The 14977-nt window shown below is 42.6% G+C and overlaps 1 protein-coding gene across 1 annotated transcript; it reads left to right on the forward strand.

Annotated features, from left to right (window-relative positions):
* Positions 1–5500: 5500 nt before the first annotated feature.
* Positions 5501–14400, forward strand: KLK13 (kallikrein related peptidase 13). Its single transcript, XM_051990889.1, has 6 exons — positions 5501–5541; positions 6534–6619; positions 7565–7754; positions 8009–8277; positions 10557–10693; positions 13523–14400. The coding sequence occupies exons 1-6, from the start codon at positions 5501–5503 to the stop codon at positions 13715–13717; spliced, it is 918 nt and encodes a 305-aa protein (XP_051846849.1). The 3' UTR covers positions 13718–14400.
* The last annotated feature ends 577 nt before the right edge of the window (positions 14401–14977 follow it).

Consider the following 14977-nt stretch of genomic DNA (forward strand, 5'->3'; position numbering starts at 1 on the left):
TTTTGGAGGCAGTATATTTTGAGTCAGATGCTTCTCTCTTCCTCTGTCATTTTTCTCGATTTCTCCATTGCTGAGTCTCTGAGTCTTATTATCTATAGAGGGTTCTGCCCTTTCTCAGTCTAGGTTGTCTTTCAGTTGCCATGGAGCACGGAAGGATTAGAATCCAAATGTATCCAAACAGTCCCTTCCAAGGTCAAAACTGAAATTCCGGCTTTCTGCCTTTCCAAGTTTCCTCTGAGCCTTAGGGGTTGGGAGTGAGCAGAGACACCCCCTACAGACCAGCCTTTCCAGTTCTGGCCCAGACAATGGGCCCCTAATTAGGGAGGAAATTAAAGAAGCTTCCTTAACTCCTCAAGGACAGTGAATGGGAAGGGCCTGATCTCCCATAACTCTGGCTCCGGCCAAGAACTAGGGACCTCCAAGTTCTGGGCTCTCTGCTTCTCCTCTATATCTTGCTTCCCAGTTAGTTGTAGTGATAGCTGTCTATTTCTTTGGCTTGATCCCCACCTCTCTTACCTGTCTTTGCACTTATATACCAGGCAATTTACTAGACTCTTGGATGCAAAATAGGTAAAAATAATCCCTGTCCTTAAGAAGCTTACAATCCAATGTAGCAAGCCAATTTATTTATTTATTTATTTTTCTGAGGCAATCAAGGTTAAATGACTTGCCCAGTATCACACAGCGAGGAAGTATTAAGTGTCTGAGACCAGATTTGAACTCAGGTCCCCCGGATTTCAGGGCTGGTGCTCTACCCACTGCACCTCCTGGAAAGCTAAATTTTATTTTTTAAACAAGGTGTAAAAGGGGCTTTGGTTTTTCATTATTCATGATCCCATCCTGGGTTTCCTTGGCAGAGATACTGGAATGGTTTGTCATTTCCTTCTCCCAGTCATTTTACTGATGAGGAAATGGAGACAAAAGGGGTGAAGTGATTCACCCACAGTCACACAGCTGGTATTCGAAGTCACATTTGAACTCCCGAAAGTGTGTTCTGATTCTAGTGCTTAGTGCTCGGTGTATTATGGCGCCACCTCGCTGCCCACGCAGGGGCTACAGGAGAGCAAAGGGGGAAAGGTTCTGGCTTTGAAGTGCAAGAGGAAAAGGGATACAGTATCTTGTTACTGAAACAGTGGCTGGTTCCCATCCCACGGGAGAGAGAGATGGAAGGGAGGAGGCTGGGCTGGGAAGGTCTGAATGCAGAGGATGCTGTATCTTGAAGGTGATAGGGAGCCTCTGCAGTTTATTGAGTAAGGATCCACGTGGTCAAACCTGTACTTTAGGAAAATCATTTTGGGGGCTGAAGAGAGGATGGATGTACTAAGGGATGGCAGGATGCTGGAGGACCAATCTCGTCTCTTATTTTGTCTCCATTTTTCTTCATACTTGGTGGAATGGAAAGTCCTTCAGGACGGGGACTATATATATACTCTGTAGTCTCAGCCCTGACATTGTAACGGTGGCCATTAATAAATATTGGCCACTCTCCAAATCTCTCATCCAACATTTACTAAGTACTTGATGGTGCAGTGGTTAGAGCTTTGGATCTAGAGGCTAGGAGATGAGTTTAAATCCAGCCCCAGACACTTAGTAATTGTGTGAAAACTACTGTGTGCCAGTTTCCTCTTCTAAAACTGATGAAAACATGATAGTTTTTGCTCTCAAGGAGCTTTTAATCTATCTCCACACAAGCATACATGGGGGGAAAGAAGTAGATCAAAGGAGAGATAAGACAAGAACTTGGGAGAAAACGAGGATGTCAGGAGAATGTGAGGGAAAGATTCGGGGAGGTTCCTGAGCTGCACTTTAAGGAAAATTTCAACAAAAAGAAATGAGGAGGGGATACTTTCCAGCCAATCTAGTGCCTAATATGTATCAGGCACTATGCTGAGTATTGAAGTATATTATGTATGTGGATTTTATATTTGTATTTATATATAATATAATATAAATTAAAATATATAATTATATATAAATATAAATATATAATGTGTTAAGTATCTACTATGAGCCAGGCACTGTGCTAAGTACTTTTTCACAAATTTTATTTGATTTGCTTTCATTTTTTAAAATAACATTTTCTTTTTTATTTAAAATTTTTTGAGTTTTCCTAGTTCCATAAAAAAAAACCCAACACTTTTTTTGGTTATACATGTACACTATTATTTTTTAAACATTGCCTTATGAGTCATGTTAAGAATGAAAAGTCAGAACAAAAGGGAAAAATCACGAGAGAGGAAAAAACAGGGGAAAAAAGGGAAAAAAGTGAATCGTGATGATTTATATTCAATCTCCATAGTTCTCTGTATGTAGATGGCATTTTCCATCCAAAGTTTATCAGCATTGCCTTGGATCACCAAACCTCTGAGAAGAACCAAGTCTATCAAAGTTGCTCATCGCACAATCCTGCTGATTCTGTGTACAATGTTATGCTGGTCCTGCTTGTCTCACTTAGCATCAGTTCATGTAAATCTTTTCAGGTCTCAATATTTTATTTTTCCAAATACATGCAAAGATAGTTTTCAGCATTCATCTTTGCAAAAATTTTGTTCCCAATTTTTCTCCTCTCTCATCCCTTTCTCCCTCCCCATGACAGCAAACAATCCAATATAGGATAAACATATGCAGTTCTTCTAAACATTTTCATATTCATTGTTATGCAAGAAAAACTGTGGCTGTTATTATTTCCATTTTATACTTGAGGAAACTGAGGCAGACAAGTTAAGTAACTTATCCAAGATCATGGAGTGATGGTGATGATTTTGAGTAGCTCTGCCTCAAATCCAATTCATGAACAAGTTAAGATGTCATCCTCATGATATCATTGGTCTTCTTTGACAATGAAACAGCTAGGAAGTATCTGGTAATGAATTTGAACTCAGATCTTCTTGACACTAGGCTCATTTGTGGTGGGGATGGGAAATGGTATTAGCAGGTGGGGATAGCCAAAAAGATGTACTTAGTCGGGGAATCATCTAATTTGGTTATTGGTTGAGTAAAGGCAAGAGCAGAATGTAGAGTCTTCTCTCCGTTGGTAAGTTCTTCCTGGACCTTCATTTTGGGAAAGATCTTAGAGCAGAATGTAGAAGGTTGTGGAAAGATTCCTGTTCAGGGATAAGTTGGATTAGATGCTTTCTCAGCATCTGGGATTCTAGAATTTAGCTGAGATGTTGAACCACTTTGGCTGGGTCATGCACGAGCGTGTTGCCCCCTAGTGGGCAGAAATGGTGCTCGGCTACACTTCAAATCTATGTAAGATTTCTTAGTCTCCATCTCCAGTACCCCAATCAATATCTTGCCATTGGAGCCAGATGGCTTTGGAGGGGAAAGAGAGGCTTCATTCTTCATTCTCCAGCCTGAATTATCAGATCCCCCAGAAGCACCTCTCCCACCCCTCCTTGTGAGGTTTCCTTTTATGTGTTGTCCTCCCCCATTGAAATATAAGCTTCTTGATAACTGTATAAATATGTAATCATATATTGTATTTAACATATACTTTAGCATATTTAACATGTATGGGTCTACCTGCCATCTTGGAGAAGGGGTGGAGGGGAAGGAGGGGAAAAGTTGGAACAGAAGGTTTTGCAAGGGTCAATGCTGAAAAATTACTCATGCATATGTTTTGTAAATAAAAAGCTATAACAATAATAATAATAATAATAAGTGAAATAAAATAAAATACCTTCAACCAAAAAAAAAAAAAGAAATATAAGTTTCTTGAGGTCAAGAAGTGTATCTTTGCCTGTAATTGTACTTCCAGCACTTAGTGTAGTGCCTGGCTCATAGGAAGCATCTGCTGACTCACTTCTGACAAGTCTGGAGTATCACGTTGGAGCCAGATTGAACGCCAGACTTCAGGCTTTTCATTTTATCTCAAAACGATAGGGAGACACTGAGGGTTTTGCTCTGATGAATGACATGGTTCTTACCTTAAGCCTCCTACATTGACTTTTCCTTTTACCCTGATTTTCCATTGCCCCTATCCTTAGCCTTTTACCTACCTCATCCTACACTGTGCACTGTTACATACCAATCACACACCAAGGATGGAGCCTTTCCTTGCATACAGAGTACATGTGCCCGGATTGGTCCAGGGAACTCTACAACTGCCCATTAACTGAAAGGTCATTGATTTGCTCACGTGGGGCTTGAAAGTATGTGTCAAAGGCTGGATTCGAATCTTCCGATTTCTAGGTCAGTTCTACCTATATTTCACACTTTCCCCTGCATGAAGTACTATTGTTGTTTGTCCTTCGTTCTCGAGGAAGACCAGGTGCAAATGAATTGGATTTAAATGAGGGAGGACTGTGCAAGGTCACCTGCCTCACTTTCCCCTCCAGAGTCACCTGGGTCCAGTGGCAAGATATAGATCAGGATGACTGGAGATGGTCCTGATCCCATACAATGGACTTGAAGTGCAGCCGGCCACCGTTTCTGCCCACTAGGGGGCAATAAATTCATACATGACCAGACAAACTGGTCCAACATCTCTAAATTCTAGAATCCAGGAGCTGGAAGGTTCCTGAGAAGGCATCTAATCTAAATCATCCCTGAACAAGAATCCTTTCCACAATCTTCTTGACTTCAACGCCTCATCTTAAACCCATCTTAAACTTAAATTTAAACATCTTAAACTGAGCCCATTTTCAGTCCTCCTTCCCCAAAGACTTCAGAACTCATCCCCAAAGATCTCATTTCTATTCCTGATTTTTCATAAACTATGCTCAAGGCAGCATTTAAAGACTTAAATTTTTACTTAAATTTACTTAAATTGAGACTTGGGGGCCTTTCTTAGCCCACGTTCGCCCCCTTCTTGACACCAGGGAATACCAAGAGTATTCTTGAGGAGAAAGACTATTGTAGACAACATGAGAAAAGTAGCTGATATGGGATGAGGAGGACAGGGGGAGGACAGAAAAGAGGTGTTGGAGGGCATGGGAAGGGAGGAGGAGGAAGCCGGAAAGGGTGGAGTAAAGGGAAGAAGGAAGAGGCGGTGGTTTTAGGGAAGAGTGGGTGGCTCTGGGGAAAGGGGCTGGGTGGAGTTTGGAGTTCAAGTGTGGAGGTGGATAGGGCAGAGTTAGGGTTAGGTAGGGATGAGGTCAGGGCTCAGGTTAGGGTCAGCACCATGGGTGGGACGGAGATAGGGTGGCAATGGAGTGTGGGATTATGCTATTGGGGTTATTTGGGTTGAAGAAAAAGTTAGAAATTAGGATAAGTGAATTGGGATAAAGTGAAGGTTTGGCGTCTACATTGGATTTGGGGTTAAATTTTGTATTGTAAAATTATGATGGGTATGGAAGTTAATTTAGGGTTAAAGCTAAGATCCACATGAGATCTGGATTACTTTGGGTTATGTATGAGGGCTGGAATTGGAATTAGGGATGAGGCTGAGATTGGCGAATGGGATAGGATGGGACCGGTCACGGAACTAGGTATTGAGTTGGAATTGAGAATAATAATGGGGATGGGGCTGGATTTAGAATTAGGAAAGGAAATGGGGATGGGGATGAAGTTCGGCATTGAAACAGGATTTGAGAATGGGTTGGTGTTTGTAATGAAAATGTGGGGATAGGGATGTGGATGTGGTGGGAAATGGGGATATGGAGTGGGTTCCCTATTTTCCAAATTTCCTCCTTGGATCAGAGTATCATGAGGTTCACGCAGTCCAAGGGTTTCTCAGGCTGAGGCAGGGTTGAGAACTGGATCCCAGCAAGTCTGGGAAACTCCACCCCCCTGGGGTGCCCAGCCCAGCCTGGGGGCCCTAGATGAGGCTGTCAATATGAGGATTAGTGAGGGGGTGGAGGGGGAGGACAAGGATAAGGAAGAAGTTGCAAGCTCATGGGGGAGGGAAGCCATGGGTTAAAAGCTTCAGTACAAGGTGGCCCTTAAAGGAGACTGGAGCTAGAAGGAGAGCAAGGGGTCCCAAAGGTATTGGGGGCTGTGAGGGACCTTGGGAGGGGGAGAAGAGAAGAGAATGAAATCAAGGGAAGAGATGGAAAGGAGAAGGAAAAGAAGAAAAGAAGAGAGGGAGACGAAAGAGAAAGAAAGAATGATAAGAGACCAATAAAGGGAGAGATGGGAGAGGAGAGAAAATAAGAAGGCAGGAAAAAAGGAATGGAAGAAACAGAGGAAGTTGGAGGAATAGGAAATGGTTTTGAGAAAGTAAAGAGGACCTGAGGAAGAAGATGTGTCAAATGGAGGAGAGAAAATAAAGGAGGAGAAGACAAAGTGGAGAAAGAGGAAGGAGAAACAATTGGGAGGATAAAAATGGACTCAGCCTGGCTCTAGGAGGGAATAGGAGAGGATGGATGGGATGCAGCACTCAAACCAGCCAGGGTCCACATTTCATGGAGCTGGGGGAGATAAAGGAGTTGGAATGATGGGGAAAGCAAGAGACAGAATGATCTGAATAGGATGGATGGATGGAGGTGGAGCAGGGGCTCCAAGCTGCCTTTCCTCTCTAAGGTTCTAGGAGGAGGATCTGGGAACGGCAGCAGCTGAGTTTCCCCTGCGCTCTTCTCCCCCACCTCCAGTTCCAACAGCGCCACCCTGGGCCAGCTTCCACTGCTTGGGGCCATGTGGCTGCTGTCTCTGGCCCTGGTCCTGGCCTTGTCACAAGGTAAGAATGCAGCGGAGGCGAGCCCTGGGAGGGGGTGTGGGAATTAGGACCTCTGGCCCCATTTCCCCTCTGCTGCCCGGGAGCTACTGGAGCAGGGAGGGGAGGGGTGGGGGCTGGCTGGAGGTGCAGGAACGCTCTATGTGCCCTGATTTATCCTCATCTCACCTGGTTTCAGGTTCTGCATGTGTCCTTCTCCTGACCCCTTAGTTCCTTCTCTCACTTCCCACGGCCCTCTCTCAACTCCCAGCTGTCTTCCTGCCACCCTGTCAAATTCTTCCTAAAGATCTCAAGCCTCACTCACTCTCTAAACCCTTCCTTTTCCAAACTCTTTGATTCCCTAGGCTGTAACTCCTGGATCCTCTTTTTCTGATCCTCAAACACTCTGCTCTCTGATCCCTTAGAATCCCTTGTTATTTCCACAAATCTCCTTTGATCTCCTGTCTCCACCTAGGAAGATCTAACTTTTCTTAGTTTTCCCTTTTGGCCCCACAGATCCTTCCCTTACTGCCCCTTATTCTACTCGACTAATCTAATTCATCTCCTCTTGATCCCCAGCTTCTTTCTCTCTTCCTTTCTGACATCTTTCCTTAAAACTCAGATTTCATCCAGACATTCCTCTCCAATGTCTTGATAATAGATTTGCCTTTTCTAACATTCTGTTCCTCCCCCCAATGCTCAAATTCTCCCCTGCTCCCTTAAAATGTTTAATTAGAGAATTTATTAACCATCTACTATGTGCAAGATGCCATTAATCCTCCCCAGACTCCAAGATCCCTTTTTTCTGATCCTATTGATGATCCCTTTATGAACCACCCCTTGCTCAATAAGATTCCCTTCATAAGGATCTCCACCCCTAGATCTTTTTCCTTTTTCTCTCCCATCTTGCTCCATTGCCCCTTCCCACATTTTATTTTATCCCTGACTGCTGTCTCCTTTGCTTCCCAGTCAATTCCCAGGAATTCCCCAAGATTATCAACAGCTCTAATGGCAGCCAGGGTGCTCTGCCCGGAGTCCAGGCGTGCGCCCCCCACTCCCAGCCCTGGCAGGCGGCTCTCCTTGTGAATCAACGGCTGCTCTGTGGAGGCATCCTCATCCACCCCTGCTGGGTGCTGACTGCAGCTCATTGCCTGAAGGAGTATGTGCCGTGTGACTAGAGTTGGCAATGGGCATGGGAATAACCATGGGGATGGCAATAAGACACAGTTGAAGATGGGGTTCAGTATAGGGATGCAGATGGGAATGGTATGTGGTAAAGATAGATTGGGATGACAATGGGGAAGGGATTAAAAAAAGGGAATGGGGTGGGGAATAAGGATGGGGTGGGCATCGAGATGGGGATGAAGAGTTGGTTGGGCTTGCCTCATTAATTGCTTTCCCTGTTGTCTACAGCCAGTACACAGTGTTCCTGGGGAAACACTCCCTGAATTACAGGGAGGCAGGAGAGCAGGTCCGAAGGGTCGTCCGCTCTATCCCCCATCCACTCTACCGGAGCAGCCCGACCCACCATAACCATGACCATGACATTATGCTCCTGTACCTTCAGAAGCCAGCGCAACTGAACCGCCATGTCCAGGTCCTTCCCTTGCCCTCCCAGGACTGCTTGCCTCCTGGCACTAATTGTACAGTGTCAGGATGGGGCACCACGACGAGCCCTCAGGGTATGCTTTCCTCCCATAGCTCTCCAGGGAAAGCATCTTATCAGTCTGGCTCACAATGGTTAAAGGCATCAAAATATGGGGCAAGGGACAGATATTAAGTCTCTATTGCAGAATGATATCCTTTTATTCTTCCCCCCTATAGCCAGCTTATTTCCTTCCCCCTGTATCCTTGTGTCTCTTCATCACTACCTATCTCAAGTTCCCTCGGTCTCCTCTAAACTTCCTTTTCCCATTTTTCACTTTCCCAGCTCCTGCCATCTCTTTCCCTCTGTTCTCTACTTCTCTTTCCATATTGTCCATATCTTCATACCGTCTATTTCTTCCTATCTGCATCTCACTTTCTTCAATCTTTCCACCTCTTCCTCCTCCTTGTCTTTCATCACTCCCAATTTCTTCATATCTCCCCATATTATTCCTTAATCGAAAGCTTTGTCAGCACATTCGAAATCCCCCTTTTCTCTCATCTCCATCCCCCCCAATTCTGTCTTCCATCATTCATTCATCAACTTCTTCATTCTACCTTTCTTTCCAACTACTTCCATATCTCCCCATCTCTTTTGATATCTCTTCATTTCTTTCCAAAACCTTTATATTTTCCCCTGCTTTTTCCATTTCCCTCTACCATCCCCAAATATTCTCTTTCATTCTTTTCCCTATCTCTCTAACACCCTTTCTTCTCTGATATTTGCCTTTCCTCCTCATCTCTTCCAATTGTCTCCTCAACTTTTACTTTTTTCCAGTTTCCTCATCTCCCTCCATTCTTGTACTAGATGTCCCATGTTTTCATCTAAGCTAATTCTCTTAAACATTTCATTTCCCTATTTTCTCTATCTCCTCATCTCTCCCACCTTTCCAAATATACTTAATATCTTTCTGACTCTGTCTATGCTCATTTCCATATCTTTCTCCATTTTTACTTTTTCAAATTTTTCCCAATCCCATTTTCTCTCATATTCTTTCCAACAAGTTTTATTTCTTACCATTTCTCCCTAACTTCTTTCATTTCTCCTTCTCCTTCTACCTACTTCTAATATCCCTCTTTCCCCCAGTTTCCTCATTTCCCATCTCCTCTATATCGATAAATCCCTATTCCCCCATCCTTTCTCTCAAGCTCTCTCCATATCATCATCCTCTTTGTATCCCATTTTTCCTCAACAAATTTCTTCTTTCCCATCTCCTTTCATCCTTCATTTCCTTTCATCTCTCCCACTGGCTCGCATTTCACATCTCCCCCCCATCTTTCTCTCTCTCTATTTCTCTCCATCTCTCTTTATTTCCCTATATTTCTATTTTCCACATTTCTCCAATATCTAAAAATGCTTCATCTCTCTCCATTCTTATTTCTGTTTATCTCTCCCATCTCTCCCTTCTAGGTAGAATATGATCATTTTCCTCAACGATTTAAAGGCCTGCCTGAAGAAGTCTTCAGCTCTTTCCCCTTGGCCTCAGTCAGCAGAATTAGATGCCACGAGTAGAAGCTGCAAAGTTTTGATTTTGATTTGGTATAAGGGAAAGTTCTCAATAATGAGAGCTATCCAAACATGGAAAGGCAACCTCATGAAAAGAAGAGTAATCACAAAAACGCTGGGATTGCTAGAGTTCCCAAAGATTTTCTAGCTTTCAGCATTTGAACTAAGAATGAGACATTCAGAGAACTTCCAAGACAAAGAAAGAGACACACAGGGGAGGGTAAGAGAAGAGAAAGTCAGAGAGAGACTCGGTTCCTCTTCCATAGAGTTCTGTAACTAAAAACTGAGTGCCAGTTTTTTTTTTTTTTTTTTCAGTAGGTTGTAAAGAAGATTCTTATCTGGGTACAAGTGAGAATAGATGGTCTCTTTCAGATGTTAATTTCTATCACATCTCCTTCCCCACCCTCAACTCCATGTCCTGAACTCCCCTTCTTTCTACATCTCTTTCATATCACTATTTTCTCTATATCCCTTGCTTCCTTCTATTTCCTCGTGTTTCTGTCTTCTTCCATTTCCTTCCACCCCCTTCCTCTCCATCTCTTTTCATTTTCTTCCACCTCCCATGTCTCCAGCTGTCTCACTTTTCTTTTCTCTCTGTTACCTTCTTATTTCTAGCTATCTCCCCTTCTTGTCCTACCTCCCTATCCCTCCTGAACTTCCTTATCTTTTCACTCCTTTTTCTCTCCCTTCTCATTTCATCATCTCCTGTCTTTTCCATCTACAGGCTTTTCCTTTCTTTTCCCTCTCTCCAGCTGTCTACCCCATAGCAGGTCAGAAGATGCAGCCTTCATCCTTCTTATCTCCCCACAGTGACTTACCCTACAACTCTACAGTGTGCAGAAATCCAACTGCGCTCAGATGAGGAATGCCATTTGAACTACCCAGGGAAGATTACACCCAACATGCTATGTGCTGGATCTGAAGAAGGTGGCAAAGACTCTTGTGAGGTGAGATAGAGCTATGGAGTCACAGAGGGCAGAGTGAGAGAAAGATATGGGAAGTTCATGAACTGTATTTCTTATATAATATAAACTATTAGAGCCAGAAAAATCTTAAAAGATATTTTATGCAACTTTCTTGTAGTACTGATGAGAAAATTGAAATCTCTCTATGTGAAATGATTATTCCCTACTTCAGTTCATATTGGTGGTAAGAGGAAGAACTCCTTCCCTGCCTCACATCTAAGAGAGAGAAGAAATATCTGGATATAGATGCTTAAAGAGATGGAGAAGAGAAGGACAAAAGAGAAAAGGAAATGGCAAAGTAGACGCAGAGGAAAGACATTGAAAAGCATGCAAACCTAGAGATTTATATGCAGCTAAACATGGAAAGACATAGAAACAGTCATGGAGCCAGAGATAAGGGCAAGATAGAAATTCAGAAAGAAACAGAAGAGAGACAGAGACATCCATTTATAGAGACTATTACAGGGAAAACAAGGCAAAGACTGAGATTTGCAAAGAAATAGTCATAATTTTTGAGGAAGACATAGAGAAAAGAGAAGAGAAGAAGGGGCAGAAGTCAACAGAGAAATAGGGAGGAAGCCAAGACAGAAAGAAAAAGAGATAACATGAGAGTTGCAGATAGAAATAGAAGGCTTGTAGAGGAATACAAAATTTTGGAGAGAGAATGACAAAGTCATGGAAAGAAACACACAGACAGATCCCAGCACCAAGAAGGGGCCAAAGAAATGGACATCAGAAGCAGAGATAGAAGAACTGCAAAAAGACACAGAAAGAAATATAAGAAGATGAGGGGTGCACTCAGTAGAACTACAGACAGAAAGCAAAGAGAACAAGAGGAAAGAGAAAAGAAAGAAAAAAAGAGCAATAATTATAAAAAACATTGGGATTGATAGAGTTCCCAAAGGTTTTCTAGCTTCCAGCATTTGAACTGAGAGTGAGACATGCAGAGAACCTCAAGACAAAGAAAGCAATACACACAGGGATGGGTAAGAGAGATCTGGAAATAAAGATGAGACACATTGAAAAAGAGAGATGGAAGGATATATGAAGAGACAGAGATGAAAAAAGAGAGGGAAGGAAGAGGAGAGACAGGGAGAGGAAGAGACGAATGAGCGAGAAAGAAAAGAGAGAGAGAGAGAGAGAGAGAGAGAGAGAGAGAGAGAGAGAGAGAGAGAGAGAGAGAGAGAGAGAGGAAACTATTGGCCAAAAAAAGTATGAAAGACACATAGGTCCAAATTTTAGCTCTTATTTGATATTTATCTTTTATTCCTTATAAAGTTCTGATATGGAGTCCCTGAGAATGACTCCTTCAGAATATATCCTTTCTTTGGCATTTTTCTTTCTAAAGTCAGAATCAAAGAGAGCTAGGAATTAAAAATTCCTATCTCAGAAAGCAGGCATATAATAATGCCCAAATTACTCAACCCTTGAGTGCTTCAGTATCCTTATGTGGAATTACAAGCAATCAATAAGCATTAAACACCTACTATATACCAGATACTATGCTAAGTAAATGCAGGAGATACAATAAGAGGCAAAAGACTGTTCCTGTCCTCAAGGAGCTTACAGTTATTCCAGGTATTTTTATAGGAAAAAGTAAAAATAAAAATATTCCTTGTTAATGGAGATTATTGAATTATGGAGCCCTAGTGGCCTTCAGATCATAGAATTTAAAGTTGAGATACTTTAGGAAACATCTTGTTGAACTTTGTTTCATAGTCTGGGATACTTAGGATCAGAGGTTTAAGTGACTGACCTGAGATCATGAAGGAAGTAAAGAACAGATCTGAGTCTAAGAAAACGCCCTTTCCATTAAACCACACTCATATCCCTTTTCATCTGGCTGGATCACTCAGTCCAAGATTCCTGACCTTCCTGACCCACTCTCTAGAGTTGTAGTTTGGGGTCTTTGGCATTAGGAGTGACCATTTTGATTTGGGATCATTTTCCAAAGAGATTCCCCAGACATCTTGTGCCAAAGAATGTTCACTATAGGTATATCTCCTTAACCATGGTCTCTAGGAGAGCAGATGGCCAGGGTGCAGGATGGTAATCCATCAGAAGGGGGCCACATCAGCCCAGTTTTCTTCAGCTACCACTCTAGAATAATGGTGCAGTGCTGAAATGATGATGGGAGCACAAAACACAATATGGAGGTGTTGACTATCTGTTGACACAGCAAGGGTAGTTTCTTTATAGAAATCGGGGGAACAGGGAAACTGAGAGAATGCATATGGGATGAAGCCTAGGAAAGAAAAAAAGCCAGCTAGACAACATGGTGATTGATTACGATAGGGGTTCTGAGACCACTGTGCTCCTTTCCATCTATTATAGGTCTCTGTCTAAAGATGTCTCCCACTTCTGACTCCCTCTATTTTTCCCTGCCTTTGTCTCTATCAACCTCTCTCTGCATGCTTCTCTCTCTTATTCTGTTTCTATTACTATCTCTGTGTCTCTTCCTCCATTTTATATCTCTGCCAGAATTTCCTTGATTCTAGTTTTTTGTTGTTGTCGTCGCTGTTCAGTCATTTTGTTCTCATTCCACTCTTTGTGACCTTTGGGGTTTTCTTGGCAGAGATACCAAAATGGCTTGCTAGTTCCTTCTCTAGCTCATTTGACAGATGAGGAAACTGAGGCAAACAGGGAAATTAAGGCAAGTTTGCCCAGCGTCATACATCACTTTAATTTCCTCTATCTTTCTTCTTAACCTTTTTATGTATATCTCTACTTCTGTTTGTTCCACCATCTATCTTTTCCTCCCTGGGCTGGATGCAATTTCATCATTGAGTTTGTTTCTTCCTCTTTTTTCAGGGTGACTCAGGGGGCCCGCTGGTCTGTAATGGGACTCTGCAAGGTGTGATCTCCTGGGGAGACTTCCCGTGTGGCCAGCCCAACCGGCCAGGTGTCTACACTCGTGTATCCCGTTATGTGGAATGGATCCAGAATACAATCAAGGCTGGTGATCCCCGGAGGAATAAGTGGGATGGAATCAAGTTACAGTCTTGAGATCAGCTAAGCGGCCATACTCTTCCTACAAGCTCTGCCTGCTTTTTCCTAGAGGTTCTGTGATACTCAAGCATCTTGGGACCTTCAAAGACAATGTTCTGAATGTTTTTTTTTTTTTTGGTCTCTTCCAGCCCCTTCAAAAATTCTGACGTTCTAATTTAATTATTGACTGTCCAAAAGCTAAGGACAACTTCCTGTGTCTATTTATGAGATTCTGGATCCTCAAGAAGTAATCTTTCCTGCTTATTCCTGATACTTTAGGCTGCTCAAATTTCATTATTTCTGGTTCCAACATTCTGATCCCCAAAGATTCTCCACTTACATCAACAAATGTGCGATAAGAGGCTACAAAGGGCAGCTCTCTAGCCCTGTGCCAAGAGCTGAAGCAGAGGAAGAATTTAGACAAGAGATGATCCCTGCCCTTGTGGACTTCAAGGTTTGATGGGAAGAAGAGGAGGGGAAAAATAAGACTCAGGTCCAGAGAGGATGAATCTATCTATCATGTGAGATGGACACTAACTGGTTGTATGACCTTAGGTGCATCCCTTAATCTCCTATTTCTAATCTGTAAAATTGGGATTAATTATAGCTCTTACCTCTTAGGATTTTTATATGGATCATATGAAATAACATACATAAAAGTGCTTTACAAATCATAAAACACCATGTAGATGCCATTCTTTTTCATTATCATTATAGAGGCAGAAAAGAAGGACTTTGTAAGTTGCACCAAGAGAAAGAGTGTTCTAGGGGCTAGAGGAGTGACTAAGGAAATGTCCTGGAGAGGTGGACAAGAATCAGGTTGTGATGAGAAGAGCAGAAAGACAGGTCAAGGACAGTCTAAGAGGAGTCTTGGGGGCAGGAATCTGCATGCAGAGAATAGACCAGCCTGGATGAAGTCGAGGGTCCAGTACCAAAGCTCTAGGACTGGAAGGGCCCTCAGAGGCCATCTGATGCAATCCCCTTTTTTTACATATAAGGAAACTGAGGTCCAGGTATGTTAGCTGACTACAGATCACACAGTTAATTAGTCAGTAAAGTACAATACGAATACAGGTCTTCAGATTCTAAATTCAATGCAAGTTTCATTCTGAATGGTGTGTGTGGAGAAAGGAAATGATACAAGGCTTTGTGTAGGAAAAAATTTTGGGAAAGAGGAGGTGGCGTTGATTTGTCAAGGACTTTGAATGCCAGGAAAAGGAGACGAATTTTACTTGGAAAACAATAATGGGTTATTTGGGGTTTGGAGCATGAGTAACT

The sequence above is a fragment of the Antechinus flavipes genome, chromosome 3, assembly GCF_016432865.1.
Source record: "Antechinus flavipes isolate AdamAnt ecotype Samford, QLD, Australia chromosome 3, AdamAnt_v2, whole genome shotgun sequence".
Taxonomy (NCBI): Eukaryota; Metazoa; Chordata; class Mammalia; order Dasyuromorphia; family Dasyuridae; genus Antechinus; species Antechinus flavipes.